The sequence below is a fragment of the Molossus molossus genome, unplaced genomic scaffold (genome assembly GCF_014108415.1).
Source record: "Molossus molossus isolate mMolMol1 unplaced genomic scaffold, mMolMol1.p scaffold_m16_p_4, whole genome shotgun sequence".
Lineage (NCBI taxonomy): Eukaryota > Metazoa > Chordata > Mammalia > Chiroptera > Molossidae > Molossus > Molossus molossus.
This window is the reverse complement of record NW_023425377.1, coordinates 32,657,785-32,677,162: the sequence shown is the minus strand read 5'-3', so window position 1 is coordinate 32,677,162 and position 19,378 is coordinate 32,657,785. Positions and strand designations below refer to the sequence as shown.

The following is a 19,378-nucleotide window of genomic DNA, read 5'->3' as shown; positions in this document are numbered from 1 at the left end:
CCCCTTTTTCTTTTTAAAATTTTTTATTGATTTTTTTAGAGAGAAGAAGGGAGAGAGAGAAACATCAATTAGCTGCCTCCTGCACACCCCCTAGTGGGGATTGAGTCCTGACCAGGAATTGAACCGGGACCTCTCAGTCCATGGGATGATGTTCAATCCACTTAGCCACACCAGCTGGGCTCCCTTTTTTCTATAATTGATTTTTGTGTGTGTTGAATTTGTTTCCTGATAGTTAGTTGAATTCACTTATTATTTTATGTTTTTTTTGTGTGTGTGTTTAATCTTTGGGGTTTTCTACATAAAAGATCATATAATCTGTGAACAGAGATAATTTTACTGCTTTCTAACCAATTTGGATGCCTTTTATTTATTTATTTTTTGCCTTATTGCTCTGGTTAGAGCTTCCATTATTTTGTTGAATATGAGGTAAAAGCAGGCATTCTTTCCTTGTTCTTTATAGAGGAAAAGCTTTTAGTCTTTTGCTGTTGAGGATAATGTTCACTCTGGGTTTTTCATGTGTTCTATTTTATTATATTGAGGTAGTTTACTTCTATTCCAGGATTTTTAGTGCTTTTCTTCATGAAAGGGTGTTGAATTTTGTGAAATGTTTTTTATGCATTTATTAATATGATCATATAGAATTTTGTTCATTCTGTTAATGTAGTATATTACATTGATTTATTTGTATTAAAACATCCTTATATTCCAGGAATAAATCCCACTTGCTCATGGTGTATAATTATTTTAGCATACTGCTGAACTCTGTTTTTAACTTTTTTGAGGGTTTTGGCATCAATTTTCATAAAGAATACTGATCTGTAGCTTTATTTTCTTGTAGTGTCTTTGTCTGGCTTTGGTATCAGGTTAATGCTGGCCTCATAGAAGGAATTAGAAAGTGTTCCCTCCTTTTCAATTTTTGAAAAAGTTTGAGAAATATTGGCATTATTTCTTCTTTTAATGTTTGATAGAATTCACCAGTGAAGCCACTGGGTCAAGGACTTTGTCAGATTTTTAAAATTGCTAATTCAATTTTCTTAATTATTATAGGTCTATTCAGATTCTATAGTTATTTTTTTATGGTTACCATGGAGATTGCATTTAATATCTTAAAGCTATAACACTCTAATTTGGGTTTATACCAGCTTAACTTCAACAACATACAAAGATTGCTTTTTTTAACAGCTCTGTCTGATAATACTTTTTTCAAGGCAGTTATACTCTCATTTGTTTTTTCTTTGAGGATAGTATTGTGTATTCTTTAATTTTCATGATCAGTACCTTGATAATGAAGTCCATGGTTAAGTATTATATTTTTTCAATTAAGTGTCATCTAGTTATTGTAAATCACATTTTTCTAATATATTTTAATTATCAATTTAATGATTTGGGCTTTCCGATTAGGAAGACATAATAGATTAATTCTTATTAATATTCATTCTTAAAAATGCATAGTACTTGCCCAGCTGGAGTGGCTCAGTTGGTTGAGGTTGCCAGTTCAATTCCCAGTCAAGGTACATACTCAGGTGTGGGTTCCATTGCCTGTTGGGGCATATAAGGCAGCCAATCATAGGCCATGTTTCTCTCTCTCTCTCTCTCTCTCTCTCTCTAAGCATGTTCTCAGCTGAAGATTTAAAAATAAAATCCATTGTACTTAAAGTAGAAATGTTATGGACATTCTTTTGAAAATTTACTAGTGGTAGTTTATGACCACATACTCAAATTTTGATTTAGCTATGGGGTCATTATTATGAGTTGGACTGAAGTTGAAAACAAAGTTTATTAATAAGTTTTTCTTAAATAGTTTCTTGTGAAAACCTAATTACATTAGATTTACATTTAAAATGTTGATGATGGATTATCAAATTCTCAGATATGTGTACTTGATATTGATAGAATATTCTTATTAATTTAACTGAAATATGAAATGTCTTGTATTAATAAGAAAACAAAAAATTACATAATTTTCTTAAAATTTGATATAGGAATAAAGATCCAATGGATACTAATTCAATTTGGAATAATGACTTTTAGAGACCATTATTCCAAGTTGATGTTATATAACAAATAACAAAGGGAAATGCCCCAAATATCATTATTGTAAGATTTAAAGTATCAGAAAATGTTTTTTCATACAACATTGAAGAACTCTTAAATATATTTAATCAAAATTTCTAAATATTTTATACGTAAGTACTTGCTAATGATATATCATTTAAAAAATAAACACCCAAACTATTTTAGGATAAGGTGAATTTTAGTGGTCTAAGTGCCTTATTATCAAACTACAGTGTGCAGTTATAATATATGAGCTGATTACTTTAAATAAAAAGATATACTTATTTATGCATATTGTGATTTTTCCAAATCCAGTTGTGAAAACAGGTAAGCAAAATATTGAATTACATGCTCTCAAGTGACATTGGAAATGTTTGGGACTTTAAAGGGCATAAAATTGAAAATGATTGCCTTGAGTAAATTGCAAACGAATATAAGACACTATTTTGGAAATCAGTGAATGGATCTAAAATCTACCATCGGCCACATGATGTCGCTGCATACCACAAAGTCTTGTCAATGGAAATGTACTGATCACCAACACTAAAGAAGGAAGCTCCATTTTGTCACCGCCCGAGAGAAGGAAAAAAACGCTAAGGAGATAAATTATTTAAAAATAGGAGGTAAAAGAGCATGATTTGGAAGTAAGGTGAGAGAGGTACGAAAGGAGTAGTGTTTTTGCGATGCTGTATCCCAGGCGAGGAGGCAAGGGAGCCCGGCGCCTGCTGCTCTCTCTTCTGCTCCTTGCAGTCTGGAAGGCGGGGAGCAGCCAGGTCCACTACTCAGTTTCCGAGGAGACGAAGCACGGCACCTTCGTCGGCCGCATCGCACAGGACCTGGGGCTGGAACTGGAGGAGTTGGTGCCGCGCCTGTTCCGAGTGGCGTCAAAAGGCCGCGGGGACCTTCTCGAGGTAAACCTGCGGAATGGCATTTTGTTTGTGAATTCTCGGATCGACCGCGAGGAGCTGTGCGGGAGGAGCCTGGAGTGCAGCATCCATCTAGAGGTGATCGTGGAGAGGCCGCCGCAGGTTTTCCACGTGGAGGTGGAGGTGAAGGACGTTAACGATAATCCACCAGTCTTCAGAGAGAGAGCGCAAAGGTTATTTATTCCCGAATCTAGACTGCTGGATTCGCGTTTTCCGATAGAGGGCGCTGCTGATGCGGATATTGGTACTAATTCTCTTCTAACATACACTCTCAGCCCCAGTGATTATTTCTCTTTGGATATACAGGCAAGTGATGAACTGAGCAAGTCACTTGCACTTGAATTAAGAAAATCTTTGGATAGAGAAGAAACACCAGAACTTAATTTATTATTGACAGCCACTGATGGGGGCAAACCTGAGCTGGAAGGTACAGTTCAACTGCTGATAACGGTGCTCGACGTTAATGATAACGCCCCATTGTTTGCTCAGGCCGTGTACAGAGCCCAGTTATTAGAAACTACAGCAAATGGAACATTAGTGACCACGTTAAATGCCTCTGACGCTGACGAAGGTGCAAATGGAGAAATTGTATTTTTCTTTGGCAGTGATGTTCCTCTTAACATTAGAAAGAATTTCCAAATTGATTCTAGCTCAGGAGAAATAAGGCTAATTGGTAGACTGGATTATGAAGAAACAAAATTCTACGAAATTCAGGTAAAAGCAGTTGATAAAGGAAGTCCTCCAATGGCAAATCACTGCAAAGTTTTAGTGAAAGTGCTGGATGTAAATGATAATGCTCCGGAATTGGCAATCAAGTCCCTATTTTTGCCGGTCAGAGAGGACGCTCCCCTCAGCACCGTCATCGCCTTTATCTCCGTGTCCGACCGTGACTCCGGTGTCAACGGGCAGGTGACCTGCACCCTGTCACACCACGTTCCCTTCAAGCTGGTATCTACCTTTAAGAATTACTATTCGCTGGTGCTGGACAGCGCCCTGGACCGCGAGAGCGTGCCGGGCTATGCTGTAGTAGTGACAGCGCGGGATGAAGGTTCGCCTTCACTGTCGGCCACAGTCAGCGTGTGCGTGGAGGTGGCCGACGTAAACGACAACGCACCGGCGTTCGCGCAGTCCGAGTACACGGTGTTCCTGAAGGAGAACAATCCGCCCGGCTGCCACATCTTCACGGTATCCGCGCGGGACTTGGACGCGCAGGAGAACGCGCTGGTGTCCTACTCGCTGGTGGAGCGGCGCGTGGGCGAGCGTGCGCTGTCGAGCTACGTGTCTGTGCACGCGGAGAGCGGCAAGGTGTACGCGCTGCAGCCTCTGGACCACGAGGAGCTGGAGCTGCTGCAGTTCCAGGTGAGCGCGCGCGACGCGGGCGTGCCGCCTCTGGGCAGCAACGTGACGCTGCAGGTGTTCGTGCTGGACGAGAACGACAACGCGCCGGTGCTGTTGCCGCCTGGGGCTGGAGGCGAGGCTGGCGCGGTGAGCGAGCAGGTGTCGAGGTAGGTGGGCGCGGACCACGTGGTGGCGAAGGTGCGCGCGGTGGACGCGGACTCTGGCTACAATGCGTGGCTGTCTTATGAGCTGCAGCCCGCGGCGGGTGGTACTCGAAGTCTGTTCCGCGTGGGTCTGTACACGGGCGAGATCAGCACGACGCGCGCCCTAGACGAGGCGGACGCGCCGCGTCAGCGCCTGCTGGTGCTGGTGAAGGACCACGGCGAGCCGGCGCTGGCGGCCACGGCCACGGTGCTGCTGTCCCTGGAGAGTAGCCAGGCTCCAAAGGCCTTGTCAAGAGAGTCTTCCCGCGTCGCGAGCGCAGAAGCCGCGCTGGTGGACCTGAATGTGTATCTTATCATCGCCATCTGCGCGGTGTCCAGCCTGTTGGTGCTCACGCTGCTTCTGTACACGGCGCTGCGGTGCTCGGCGCCGTCCACAGCCGAGGGCGCATGAGGGCCAGGGAAGCCCATGCTAGTGTGCTCCAGCGCAGTGGGGAGCTGGTCGTACTCGCAACAGAGGCGGCAGAGGGTGTGCTCTGGGGAGGGGCCGCCCAAGACAGATCTGATGGCCTTCAGTCCCAGTCTTACTCCGGGTCCAAACATGACGGAAGAAAGTGAATACCCAGAAGCAAATTCGGAACATTCTAGTAATGTAAGTCCAACTTTCAAGCTTTTGCTTTAATTTTTTAAAAAATTTTGACTTATATAACCACCGTTTCAAATGGGACTTTAAAAAATGTATTCAAAGTATTCACTAAAATAGAAACAAATCTTACCTTACCATTTAATACATTTATTCTATTATTTGCAAGATTCATCTTTTTTTTAATCCTCATCCGAGGACATTTTTACATTTTTCTTCAGCTAGAGCGGGAGGGAGAGAGAGAAAAATAGATGCGAGAGTTGTTGCCACCCACACGGGCAGCGACAAACTGCAACCGAGGTACATGCCCTTAGCAAAACCGAACACAGGACTCTCTGGTCCGCAGGCCAACGCTCTAACCGCTGAGCCTGACAGGCCAGGGTTTGCAGCTTCATCTTGAATGGAACAGGGAAACAACCACAACAAAAACTAATGTAGGGATAAATTGTCATATTCTTTGATAACCCATCCTACTTAAAAAAAATATACTGAAATACTAAGAAGTGTTGATTATATTTAACACAGGATCTCAACGTAGTCAATTGCATTGACATATTCAGGTTTATTTATTCTCTTAATCTTGGAGTGAAATATCAAGCCTTTGACAAAAAATTAATGTCTCTTGCCCTGGCCGGTTTGGCTCAGCGGTTGGCCTGCGGTCCAGAGACACTGGGTTCGGTTCCCGCTAAGGGCATGTACCTCGGTTGCAGTTTGTCCCAGGCCTTGGTTGGGTCGTGAGGGTGGCACACCGATGTGTCCCTTCAAACAGTCGAGTTCTCTCTCCCTCCCACTCTATCTGAACAAAAAATGTAAAAATGTCCTCAGGTGAGGATAAAATAAAATTTTTTAAAATTAATGTCTCTTGCCCATTCACATTACTGTCTCCATAGCTACATTTGCTAATATCCAGGCTTAGGATTTTCTCTGTAGACATTCACAAGCACGTATAGAGAGCCATCTGTATACTAAGCCCTGCTGTAGAATTTAGGGACAGAGCAACAATGAAACAAGATAGGCAAGGTCGCTGACTTGGAACCACATTGTATTTAAAATAACAATTTTAAACCTATTTTTACCTTTTTAAAATAACAATTGGGTTTTGAAAAGACTTGGATTTGGTGTAATATTGCTTTTTCCATTTTCTTTGATTAATCAGGATGTTTATAAAGGAAGATATTGCTCTATTCATGACTTTTTTAAAAAGAAGCAATAAAATGTTCATTGTTGTTATTAGCAAGTTTTCTTAGGAACAAAGCAGATGAAGGTTTTTCTTTGTACACCTGAATAGTACTCAGAAACTATGTGTAATTCTTATTGCATCAGCTAAAGCAAAATATAATCAAGTAGAGGGAAATGCCCTGGAAAGAGAATTAAAATGATCAAACAATTGGGATGGATGGAGAAACCTATATTTTGAGGCCAAACTAAAAATCATAAATAGTATGGAAAAGGTAAACATATATTTTCTTCTATCAAAGGAGTTATCTAACAATAGTTCACTGAGAGATTATTAATGAACCTGACCATCATTTAATGAATACCAATGGCTCTTTAAATTTGGCCTGAAGACCTTCAGGCAAACATTCACATAAATACATTGAGATCACCCTCCGTTTGGCTCGCGTTTTAGGTCGGCCTGCAGTCCCAGAGAGATTGGTGTGGTTTCCACCTAGGGAACGTACCTGGTTGGCGTGTCCCGGTCCCTGGTTGGGTCTCCCGTGAGGCAGCCACTGGGTGTGTACCTTTCACGTCTATGTTTCTCTCTTTCTCTCCCCCTCCCACTCTATCTGAACAAAAAATTGAAAAATGTCCTCCGGTGAGGATAAAAACAAACAAACATTGAGATCACTGACAAAAACAAAATTTTTATTGATGCTAAATGATTATTTCTGTATAATGATTATTGTTGTAAAGGTAAAAAGTTTTATGGGTTAGTTGAAGTTATTAACTTGAAAGTAAATCTCAAATATTAGTTAATGATCTCTAAATCAAAAGAAGTGGGTTTAAAAAGGTGATTTTTAGCTCTGGCTGGTTTGGCTCAGCGGTTACAGCATCAGCCCTCAGACCAGAGAGTCCTAGGTTCGGTTCCCGCTCAGGGCACGTACCTCGGTTGCAGTTTGTCCCCGGCCCCAATTGGGCTGGCAACCACTCGATGTGTCTCTCTCACATTAATGTTTCTCTCTCTCTCTTCCTCCCTCTCTCCCTCCTGCTCCATCTGAAGATAAATGCAAAAAAAAAAAAAAAAAAGTCCTCCAGTGAGGATTAAAAAAAAAGTGATTTTTAATGAAAAAATAATAAGGTAATTCTGGAATGGAGAAAAAGATTATTGTGGAGTGATACCGTTACTTAATATTTACTTTAATATAAATAAATGTGAGTAGATTTTCCATTGGTAGTTAATATTCCTGTCTCATTCAAGAATCTTTGGGTAGTTAACACAACTTTTAATAGTTTTGTCTTTATAAGATTTCTTTCAGGAAATGTATTATATTAATTTCTTTTCTTTTTTTTTTTTTTATAAAGATGAACCAGTTGTTTTATTTTCTTGCTTTTTCACCTGTTCCTTTCTATGATGAATGTGCTATTCGTAGAATAGTTTAGTATTAATAAAAGCACAGAATAATATAGATTTATGGTAAAATTTGTTCTTTCGTACTTATTTCATGGTATGTTTACAATTAATATTAGCCATTCATTTAGGAAATTTATTGACTTTCAAGTGGTCATATTCTCAGAAGAGACATCTTTCGATGGAGATATTTACCCAAAAAAATATAATCTGCCCTGGAATGGTTTGCTCGCAGTTGGAAGCGTCGGCCTGTGGACCAGGGAGTCCCGGGTTCAGTTCCTGCTAGGTGCATGTACCAAATAATAATAATAATAATAATAATAATAATAATAATTGTTATGCAACTGGATTACTTTTGGTTAGAATTAATTATCCATTAAAGTTAGTAGCTTCACACTGTTGTTTATCTGAAAACACTGGGCAAAGAACATCATGCTATACACACTGAGAATAACAATGTTATTCTCATGTTTCTGTGGAGACTCTAATTTTCAAACACTCCAAGGGAAACAAAAACTTGTTTTTGTAAAATCTTGTTAATCACATACATTATTATCTTTTATTTATTTTAAAAATGTTTTTATTGATTTTCTTAGAGAGAAAGGGAGAGATAGAAACATCGATGTAAAAGAGAAGCATCAATCGGCTGCCTCCTGCACGCCCTCCACTGGGGATCAAGGCCACAACCCAGGCATGTGCCCTGTCATGGAATCGAACTGGGTCCTCTTAGTCCGTGGGAAGACACTCAGTCCACTGAGCCACACCAGCCAGGTCATTATTATCTTTTAATTATTCAAGTTCAGTAATTAGTTTTAATTTCATGACTATAATTTTAGGAAATGCAATTTTATTTTCAAGTTACTTTGGTATGATGATACCAATGTAATTTCATTTGTAGGAAAATATTATTTTTACATCACCTAAAATATAAGGCAGAACACTTGAGAAGACTAATTTTTGGTGTTCCTTCTTTAAAAAACAAACTAACGTTCCAAGATTAGAATTGTAATTCTATTTTCTGGTATAACAATAGGTAATTAGAAAGTAAGATATTACTTGACATATCTTTGAGACTTGTCGCCAGTCAAGAATGCAAATAGATAAGAATGAGAAATAATTGTTTATTTTGGTAACAATATTTCTGTTCTGTTCCTTCTGGGAACACTGGAGGATTTCATTTCCCTGTAACCTTGAGGTGTGATTTTCTTTGACCAGTGAAATGTGAATGTGTCTTGCTTCCTAGCAGAAGTATGTAATTTCCAGTGCAAGACTCTCTTCTACTGTCTGTCTTATGCTGTTGCAGCAATTATAAAAGCACAGGTTGATGATAAGATGCCATAATTTAAAGGCAGTTTGGGATGCTGAGCCAACATGTGGAGGAAGGCTGTCCTAGGCAGTCTCCCATAACAACAGAAGACTTTGCAGAAGCCAGAAACAAAATTGTGTTTATTTTAGAGGGAAACGGAAATAGTCAGTGTACAGTAACATATTCATTGAGATTTCATTGTCATTAAACTAATGTGAACAGAATAAATTTTAAGAGGAGAGCATTACAACTGATAGAACATTACTATGGACTTTTTTTTAATAAGGCATCTGACCATTAAGCAGATTAGATAACTTGGATCCTATGGAAAAATTATTGTGTTGTGATTTCTTTTCCTTTTATAAAAGGCAGGAAAAGAAAAACAATAAATAATTTAAAATGTTTTAGGCCCTCCTCCTCCTCCTTCCCTTCCTCTACTTCTTCCTCTCTTCCTCCTCCCCCTTTCCTCCTTCTCCTTTTTTGTCTTGCCTAGCATTCATTCCTCCTTCCTTTTTTTTTGTTTTCCTTTTAGGGCTTTGTTGTAGTTTTTTAAAATTTCTCTTTATTGTTGAAATTATTACAAATGTCCCTCCTTTTTCTTTGTAAAGTAACTGAAAATGATTATTATGTATTTTGGACACTGACCCACCCCTAAATTAATTTTATTTTCATCCCTGTTATCTTTATCTTATTTTTATATTGTTCATGTGTGAAGGGGCCAACTAAGAATTAATAAAAGTGTCTGGCCCATGTGGCTCAGTGGATTGAACATTGTCCCATGGGCTGAGAGGTCTCGGTTCAATTCTCCTTCAGGGCACATGCCCAGGTTGTGGGCTGGATCCCCAGTAGGGGATGGGCAGGAGGCAGCTGATGGATGTTTCTATCTCCCTCTTCCTCTAAATAAATAAATAAATAAATAAATAAAAACATATTTTAAAAAGAATGAGTAAAAACATTAATACTAAGAAAGGAGTCATTTGTACTATTCAAATACCCAAATGTAGTATAAAATGGAATATTCCTAAGTTAAGAACACATTTTACAAGTGAGAAACAAATTATTAACTTTCAAACATCTGCAAACAGTTCAAAAATAAAATTAAATCACACACAAAAAACAATAAACTGAAATACCCTTTGATTCCTATGTATTTCATTTGAAGAAATGGTTAAAAAAAGATGTAATGTAGCAAAAAGAATTGAAAGTAGGGTCTTAAAGATATATTTTCACATCCGTGTCTATAGCAGTATTATTCACAATAGCCAAGAGGGGGAAACAACCCAAATGTCCATGGACAGATGGATGAATAGGTAAACAAAATGTGGTATATACACATATTAGAATATTATTCAACCTTAAAAAGGGAGGAAATCCTGTTACATGCTACAACATGGTTTAAACTCCTTGAGGACACTTATCTGAGAGAAATAAACCAGACAAAGACAAATACTGTATGATTCCACTAATATGAGATATCTAAAGTGTTTAGAGTCATAGAAACAGGAAGTAGAATGGTGAATGGGGGTATGTGGTGGAAAAGCTGGAGTTGTCTAAGGAGTAAAGTTTCAGATTTGTAAGGTGAAAAATTCTGAAGATGTTTCACAACAACGTGAACATTTAACATACTAAACTGTATGCTTAAAATTGGTTGAGATGGTGAATTTTATGTGTTTTAAAACAATAAAATGGGGAAATGATATAGTCTAGAGCTTAAAAATACCTATTTTTTAAAGATGAAAGGTATGAATAAACTGACCAGACAATAGTCTAGTTTTAAATCTATAGGGTAAGCAGTAGAGCCTACATTTTGGCCACATGATGTCGCTGTCTACCACAGAGTGTTCTCTAGGAAGAAAAAACCCAGAGCCCCATTGTCACTCCAGAAAAGAGGAACAATAAGAGAAGCAGCAGGAGACTAGAGGAGAATATTTCAAATTTTACAAAACATGATTTTCTAATTTGATCAACTCACTGGGGATTGGTAATGGTGTCTTCAGTGAGAAGGGACCGGGAGGTCGGGCGACTGCTGCTCTCCCTTCTGTTCCTAGCAGCCTGGGAGGCTGGGAGCGGCCAGGTCCACTACTCGGTCCCCGAGGAAGCCAAGCACGGCACCTTCGTGGGCCGCATCTCACAGGACTTAGGACTGGAGCTGACGGAGCTGGTGCCACGCCTGTTCCGTGTGGCGTCCAAAGGCCGCGGGGACCTTCTGGAGGTAAATCTGCAGAATGGCATTTTGTTTGTGAATTCTCGGATCGACCGCGAGGATCTGTGTGGGCGGAGCGTGGAGTGCAGCATCCACCTGGAGGTGATTGTGGAGAGGCCGCTGCAGGTTTTCCATGTGGAGGTGGAGGTGAAGGACATTAACGACAATCCGCCGGTATTTCCAATGGCGGTAAAGACTATCGGGTTTCACGAATCGAGGCTGCTTGACTCGCGGTTTCCGCTGGAGGGAGCAACTGATGCGGACATCGGAGTAAACGCTCTTCTTACCTACAAGCTCAGCTCCAGTGAGTTTTTCTTTCTAGATATACAGACAAATGATGAAGTAAGTCAGTCTTTGTCACTTGTGCTTAGGAAATCTCTGGACAGAGAGGAAACTGCCTCAGTGAATTTGTTACTGGTGGCTACTGATGGCGGCAAACCTGAGCTCACAGGAACCGTTCAATTGCTTATTAATGTATTGGATGTGAATGACAATGAACCTACTTTTGACCAATCAGTTTACAAAGTACAGTTGTTAGAGAACACCTCAAACGGAACCTTAGTGATTAAACTAAATTCTTCTGATGCAGATGAAGGATCAAACAGCGAGACCGTGTATTCATTTAGTAGTGATATGCCCTCCACTATAAAGACCAAGTTCAAAATAGATCCCAGCACAGGGGAAATCAGAACTAAGGGACAATTAGATTATGAAGAATCGAAATCCTATGAGATTCAAGTCATTGCATATGACAAGGGAACTCCGTCAATGACTGGGCACTGTAAAATTTCAGTAAAAATTGTGGACATCAATGATAACACACCAGCAGTCTCAATAACATCTCTTTCACTTCCGATCCTTGAGGACGCTCCGCTGGGCACTGCAATCGCCCTCATCATGGTGTCCGATCGCGACTCCGGTGTCAACGGGCAGGTGACATGCTTGCTAACACCTCATGTCCCTTTTAAGCTGGTGTCCACCTTCAAGAATTACTATTCACTGGTGCTGAACGGTGCTTTGGACCGCGAGAGTGTGTCGGACTATACAGTGGTAGTAACCGCGCGGGACGGGGGCTCGCCTTCACTATCAGCCACCGCCAGCGTGTCCGTGGAGGTGGCCGACGTGAACGACAACGCGCCGACCTTCCAGCAGCCCGAGTACACGGTGTTCGTGAAGGAAAACAACCCGCCCGGCTGCCACATCTTCACGGTGTCCGCGCGGGACTTGGACGCGCAGGAGAACGCGCTGGTGTCCTACTCGCTGGTGGAGCGGCGCGTGGGCGAGCGTGCGCTGTCGAGCTACGTGTCTGTGCACGCGGAGAGCGGCAAGGTGTACGCGCTGCAGCCTCTGGACCACGAGGAGCTGGAGCTGCTGCAGTTCCAGGTGAGCGCGCGCGACGCGGGCGTGCCGCCTCTGGGCAGCAATGTGACGCTGCAGGTGTTCGTGCTGGACGAGAACGACAACGCGCCCACGCTGTTGCCGCCTGGGGCTGGCGGCGGGAGCGGAGCGGTGAGCGAACTGGTGGCCCGGTCAGTGGGCGCAGGCCACGTGGTGGCGAAGGTGCGCGCTGTGGACGCGGATTCTGGCTACAATGCGTGGCTGTCTTACGAGTTGCAGCCGGCGGAAGGTGGTGCGCACAGCCCCTTTCGCGTGGGGCTGTACACGGGCGAGATCAGCACGACGCGCGCTCTGCTTGAAGCAGACGCTTCGCGCCAGCGCCTTCTGGTGCTGGTGAAGGACCACGGAGAGCCGGCGCTGGTGGCCACGGCCACCGTGCTGCTGTCGCTGGTGGACAGCGGCCAGACGCCTAAGGCCTCCTCGCGAGCATCTTTGGCCGCTGCGAGCGCGAAGGCCGCGCTGGTTGACGTGAACGTGTATCTGATCATCGCCATCTGCGCGGTGTCCAGCCTGTTGGTGCTCACGCTGGGGCTGTACTCCGTTCTTAGGTGCTGGGCACCGCCTACCGAGGGCGCATGCGGGCCAGGGAAGCCCATGCTGGTGTGCTCCAGCGCAGTAGGGAGCTGGTCCTATTCGCAGCAGAAGCGGCAGAGGGTGTGCTCTGGGGAGGGCCCGCCAAAGACCGACCTCATGGCCTTCAGCCCCAGCCTACCGCAAGGTCCAGGCTCCGCAGAAGAAAGACAGCACCCCTCAGAATCAGAACACGTAGGAAAGGTGAGTCTTTTAATTTTTTTCCTGTCAATTCTAAAATTGTTCTAATTCCTTCATTCTTTTTAAAAAAAATATTTTTTCTTTATTGATTTTGGAGAGAGAGGAAGGGAGAGGGAGAGAGAGAGAGAAACATCTATGAGAGAGAACATCAATTGGCCACCTCCTGCATGCCCCCCACTTGGGATTTGGCCCACAACCTGGGCATGTGCCCTCACTGGGAATCAAACCAGCAACCTCTTGGTGCATGGATCCACACTCAACCACTGAGCCACACAGGCCGGGCTCCTTTATTCTTTTTTTAAAGGCAGTTTTATTATTATTATTTTTTTTATCCTCACCCGAGGACATTTTTCCATTTTTTGTTCAGGTAGAGTGGGGGGGGGGGGAGAGGAACAGAGAGAGACAGAGAAACATCCATGTGAAAGGGACACATCGAGTGGCTGCCACCCGCACAACCGACCAGGGCCGGGGACAAACTGCAACCGAGGTACATGCCCTTAGCGGGAACCGAACCCGGGTCTCTCAGGACCACAGGTCGACGCTCTAACCGCTGAGCCAAACCGGCCAGGGCTCCTTTATTCTTTATATTGTATTATTTCCAAAGCTCTGCCTTTATTTATATTGGTATCTTATTGTTCAACACACGGAATGAATTAGAGTTCAATTCTTTTTGCATTGACATCAATTTACATAAATGGTTCTATTATCTTTACATTTTGGCTTTTCCATAATTAAACGTCTCCGTGAATAATAGGACCTTTAAGGAATAAAAAACACTTAAGCAAAAGTTGGAAACGTAATATTACATGTGAATGTTTTTTCTCAAATTAAAATATCACAATTGGAAAACATTTATAGAGTATGATTATATAATACATATTTCCCATAATACACCATCCATTCATTCTGTCAGAATATATTGGAATAAGACTATATTATATATCTGGACATGTCCTAAATTATTATTTCACTCAAGAATTAATTTATCTTTATCTGTTTATACCACAGTTCATACGTTAGTTTTCTTTTCCTTGTGTTTGAAAACAGCCTTAATGGACCTTTTAATGCTAGGCCTTCCAAAGTTATGTATCATAGGTCATTACCACATCTGACATTACTTTGGTATGGCTTTTGTAGTAAAATAAAATGTCATTTGGGATAGAGATTTCACACTTGCAAAATCCTGGGAGTTTTAAGGCACAATAGAGAGTTTATTGAGAAAAGAGGCCCCTCTCTGTATTGTTTAATTAAATAATGTTAACATTTAAAACATCACATAGTGGGGTGGCCAGGTGGTGGGACTTTTTCTTAATATAAGTGGAGAGTACTCTAATCCAGTCTTTATGGTAGCTGGCTGCTCAGTCATTTTTCCAATATCAGTACCACTGGGCTAATAATGTATGCAGACTTCCCACTGCGCAGACATTAATCACTTTTTTCTGGCACCACATTCTATGACTAGGATAAAGTTTTCTATGACTGTGAACTCACTCAGTTTCACCTGGCAGCATCCATATTCCTAATGAAGTTGGAGTTTTTTCAAAAGGTAAGGACTAGTTTTGGATTATTATATTTTCATTGGAAACTCCTGTGTTGGGTAGTTAAAACACCAAACTGGACAAGTAAATGTTACACTTGGAAATGAAATTTAAAAAGTTGTTTCAACCAAAGGAAGATGTCTTGGGGTGAAATAACATATAAAACTGCCTTATACTATTTGGTTTTAGTTATTTGCTGTTTTTTTTTTTTTCTCTAAATGTATCTGGATATTGATGAATCATAGAAATAATTTCCACTAAGTGATCTTGGCCACAGCCACTTCACAGATAGGTCAGAATAACAACTTCCGTCTGGGATCTTCTTTTACAGGAATGTTTACGAGTTTGGTGGTGAGATTTTGAATTCCATTTAAGGATAGTCTGTTTTTAAGGGAAACTTATTAGTTCCTTAGCATTGATTAAGCCTCAAAATTAAGAATATATTATTTCCTGGGAATCAGAAAAGTTCATCTGAGGCTTTATATATTTATGGAGAAAAACAAATAGCTTGAACAAATGAGGAAGAAGCTTTTTCTGGGGAGAAGTTATCCCACCTAGAATATCATAGCTACTCACCACTTTGAGACTTGTGTATAGAATGTACGAATGGTCAGGTGGAATTCTTCCTATTGGAGGTCTGGCCTCTACATTTCTGCTATAGGTAAATGTTAAGCCTTTAAAACTATATTCAAGTGTGCTCAGATCTCCAGGAGTTACAACTTATTGCTATATAGGTTCTTAGTGTTTCTCATTCCTTATTTACATTTTCTCCAAGTTGCCTCAGTACACTCTTAAATGTCATGAAATGTATGGCATTACAAGAAGTTGTCAATTAATAGTATAACAATTAATATGAAGTCCATGATGTTTTAAAATGTTAAGTTTGTGTCTCATTTTTAAACTTGCTACCTTTCAAGATTTATCAAAGAACTACCATATTGATCTCTATAATTATTTCCTAGGTCCATGCTTTTCCCAAAGAATTCCTAAATATTTACTTCTTTTTCATGAACTCATACAACAGTTAGAAATTATGTAAATTTGATATTAACAAACATTATTAATGTAACTTACTTGTTTACTTATATTACCCGAGAAAGTTAATTTAAAATACTTATTTATTCATTACAACATTAATGGACAATTCATTCTATTCTAAATATGAATGATAAAATATGAGTAAGTTGCAATCCTAGCTTGCATTCAATGAGCACACAGGAAAAAAACTGGTATGAAAAATTTTCTCCTAATACTTAAATCACATGTTTGATTTCATTAAAAAACAGTCTGACTATAATCAAAACTTTGAACATCCTCTTACCTCTGTAAATTCAACCTCTTCCCATGGTCTTTCTCTGCTCAACTTCCAAATGCTCAGAGAACTCATTCCTCTCGCTGAATTCTTTAGATCGCAGAGATCTTTAGAATACTCCATTGCCTCATCTTACTTATTTTGAGTAGTGAACCATGTGATAAAGTTACTTTTTGCTTTTTACTGTTTGGTTAAATCACCACCAACTCTTCCAAGTAAAAATGTTTTAAGAAACTGGAATCCAGAAATTCATCCAGATGATTAAATACACAATTTTACGAACATTTTAAGATTATAGGTAAATTAAAACTTATAAATGATGTGGACATGTCAAAACGAATACATTCTTTGTTTGTTTGATGTGAATGTAACAAATACCCAATTCACACAGTGTTGTCATGCAGTAAAAACAAATTTACAAAAGAACTGCAGTGTAAAAGACTGACTTCTGGCATCTTTAGGTGTTTGTATAAATAACAGGTAAGACAGCTAACAAGGATATAGTCATTGAATAAAAGACACAAAAATGACTTGTAGACATTTTACAAATAAATAAATAAATAAATAAATAAATAAATAAATAAATAACAAAGTGAACATTTGATAAATTAACAATTGGCAAAATAATATAGAAGTAAATATGTATGTATACATATATGGATATATACACACACATATTTCCAAGTCTCGATGTTTTGATGGTCACAAATATCAAAGGCTTGATTTTTCTATAAAATGTAGATTTACAGGCCAAATGATTAAAGTTATGGCTACTCAGTCAGATTTAGATCCCATCCAAACACCACCAGTTAATAACATTTTTCAGTTATTTAACCTGTATATACTTCCACTTCTTTGTTTGTAAAAAGTGAAACATTAATATTTACCTCAGAAGGTTGTGAAAATTTAATAAGATAACCCCATTAAAACAAATAGAACAGTGTTTGTCAAAGGGGACTATTTCCAATAGATGTCCACTGCTGTTAGAATAGTAATCACGTTTATTATATTTGACTCTATGTCATGGATTGGCAGAATTGAAAGTAATAAATTAGTATAAACAGTTCTAAGAATATATTCTGAGAAAAATATAAAGACTTTGAGAAGTGCTTGAGGGACATTACAACGAAAATAATAATTTGAGAAAGTTCAAACGAAGTTTAAGGAAAGAAGACAATACATTTATTTAATACAGCACACATTTAGCCACATGATGTCGCTGTCCACCACAAGGTCTTTCACTACAAAAGATATTGAGCGCGCCTTACACACAGATGCCGCTTTTCCTCACCATTTCTGAAATACAGGCATGGGGAGGTTTCTTTAAGAAATGAAGAATAAGAAACTCAAATTATTTTTAAAATTTTGGATCGGTGCAAGAGAGACCACATATTTGGGAAAGGGTTGCAATGGTGTTTTCTTGGAGAGAAGGTCCAGGAGCTTGGCGACTACTGCTTTCGCTTCTGCTCTTCCCAATCTGGGAGGCTGGGAGCGGCCAGGTCCACTACTCGATCCCGGAGGAGGCCAAACACGGCACCTTCGTGGGCCGCATCGCCCAGGACCTGGGGCTGGAGCTGGCGGAGCTGGTGCCGCGCCTGTTCCGGGTGGCGTCCAAAGGCCACGGGGACCTTCTGGAGGTAAATCTGCAGAATGGCATTTTATTTGTGAATTCTCGGATTGACCGCGAGGAGCTGTGCGGGAGGAGCCTGGAGTGCAGCATCCACCTGGAAGTGATCGTGGAGAGGCCGCTGCAGGTTTTCCATGTGGAGGTGGAGGTGAAGGACATTAATGACAACCCCCCTGTTTTCCCAAAGGCTGTAAAAAAAATGTTTATTTACGAATCGCGGCCACCTGGTTCTCGGATTCCGCTAGAGGGCGCATCAGATTCAGATATAGGAGCGAATTCGCTGTTGACCTACATTCTTAACGCCAACGAATATTTTACCTTGGATGTTCAAAGAAATGATAAGGAAATTAAATCCCTTGGCCTCGTGTTGAAAAAACTTTTAAATCGGGAGGACACTCCTGAGCATCACTTACTAATAATGGCAGTTGATGGTGGGAAACCTGAGCTCACTGGTACTACTCAACTGACAATCACCATTCTAGATGTAAACGACAACGCCCCAGAATTTGAGAGGGCGGTCTACAAAGTCAGATTATTCGAAAATGCACCAAATGGTACCCTAGCAGTGATTGTTAATGCCTCTGATTTGGATGAAGGAGTAAATAAGGACATTGTGTATTCTTTCAACACTGAAACGTCAGCAGATACTCTATCGAAATTCCACTTAGACCCGGTTTATGGATACATCACTGTAAAGGGTAACTTAGATTTCGAGGACACTAAGTTATATGAAATCCAGGTAGACGCGACAGATAAAGGAAATCCCCCAATGGCAGATCACTGCACTGTTCTAGTAGAAATTTTGGACACAAATGATAACGTGCCTGAGTTGGTTATCAAATCACTATCATTGCCTGTATTAGAAGATGCTCCACTAGGCACTATCATCGCTCTGATTAGTGTGTCCGACTCCGACTCTGGTGTTAACGGACAGGTTACCTGCACCCTGTCACCCCATATTCCCTTCAAGTTGGTGTCCACCTTCAAGAATTACTATTCGCTGGTGCTGGACAGCGCTTTGGACCGCGAGAGCGTGTCGAACTATAACGTAGTAGTAACCGCGCAGGATGGGGGCTCACCTTCGCTATCTGTCACCGCCAGCATGTCCGTGGAGGTGGCTGACGTGAACGACAACGCTCCGGTTTTCGCGCAGTCAGAGTACACCGTGTTTGTGAGGGAGAACAATCCGCCCGGCTGCCACATCTTCACGGTGTCCGCGCGGGACTTGGACGCGCAGGAGAACGCGCTGGTGTCCTACTCGCTGGTGGAGCGGCGCGTGGGCGAGCGTGCGCTGTCGAGCTACGTGTCTGTGCACGCGGAGAGCGGCAAGGTGTACGCGCTGCAGCCTCTGGACCACGAGGAGCTGGAGCTGCTGCAGTTCCAGGTGAGCGCGCGCGACGCGGGCGTGCCGCCTCTGGGCAGCAACGTGACGCTGCAGGTGTTCGTGCTGGACGAGAACGACAATGCGCCCGCGCTGCTGCCACCTGGGGCGGGCAGCGGAGGCGGCATGGTGAGCGAACTTGTGTCTCGG

The 19,378-nt window shown here is 41.3% G+C and overlaps 3 protein-coding genes across 3 annotated transcripts; all 3 read left to right on the top strand.

The window, feature by feature from the left end:
* Nucleotides 1-2,590: 2,590 nt before the first annotated feature.
* LOC118615580 (protocadherin alpha-1-like) lies at nt 2,591-5,162 on the top strand. Its single transcript, XM_036240646.1, is given in 1 exon segment — nt 2,591-5,162. A coding segment is annotated over 1 exon segment (2,424 nt). The 5' UTR covers nt 2,591-2,738.
* Nucleotides 5,163-10,982: 5,820 nt separating this feature from the next.
* Nucleotides 10,983-13,407, top strand: LOC118615545 (protocadherin alpha-2-like). The gene is given in 2 exon segments (XM_036240567.1): nt 10,983-13,385; nt 13,387-13,407. Coding segments are annotated over 2 exon segments (2,424 nt in total).
* Nucleotides 13,408-17,629: 4,222 nt separating this feature from the next.
* On the top strand, nt 17,630-19,378 carry LOC118643553 (protocadherin alpha-3-like; the record flags this gene model as incomplete). The annotated part of the gene is made up of 1 exon (XM_036281659.1): nt 17,630-19,378. A coding segment is annotated over exon 1 (1,749 nt), but the record flags the coding sequence as incomplete, so codon positions are not given.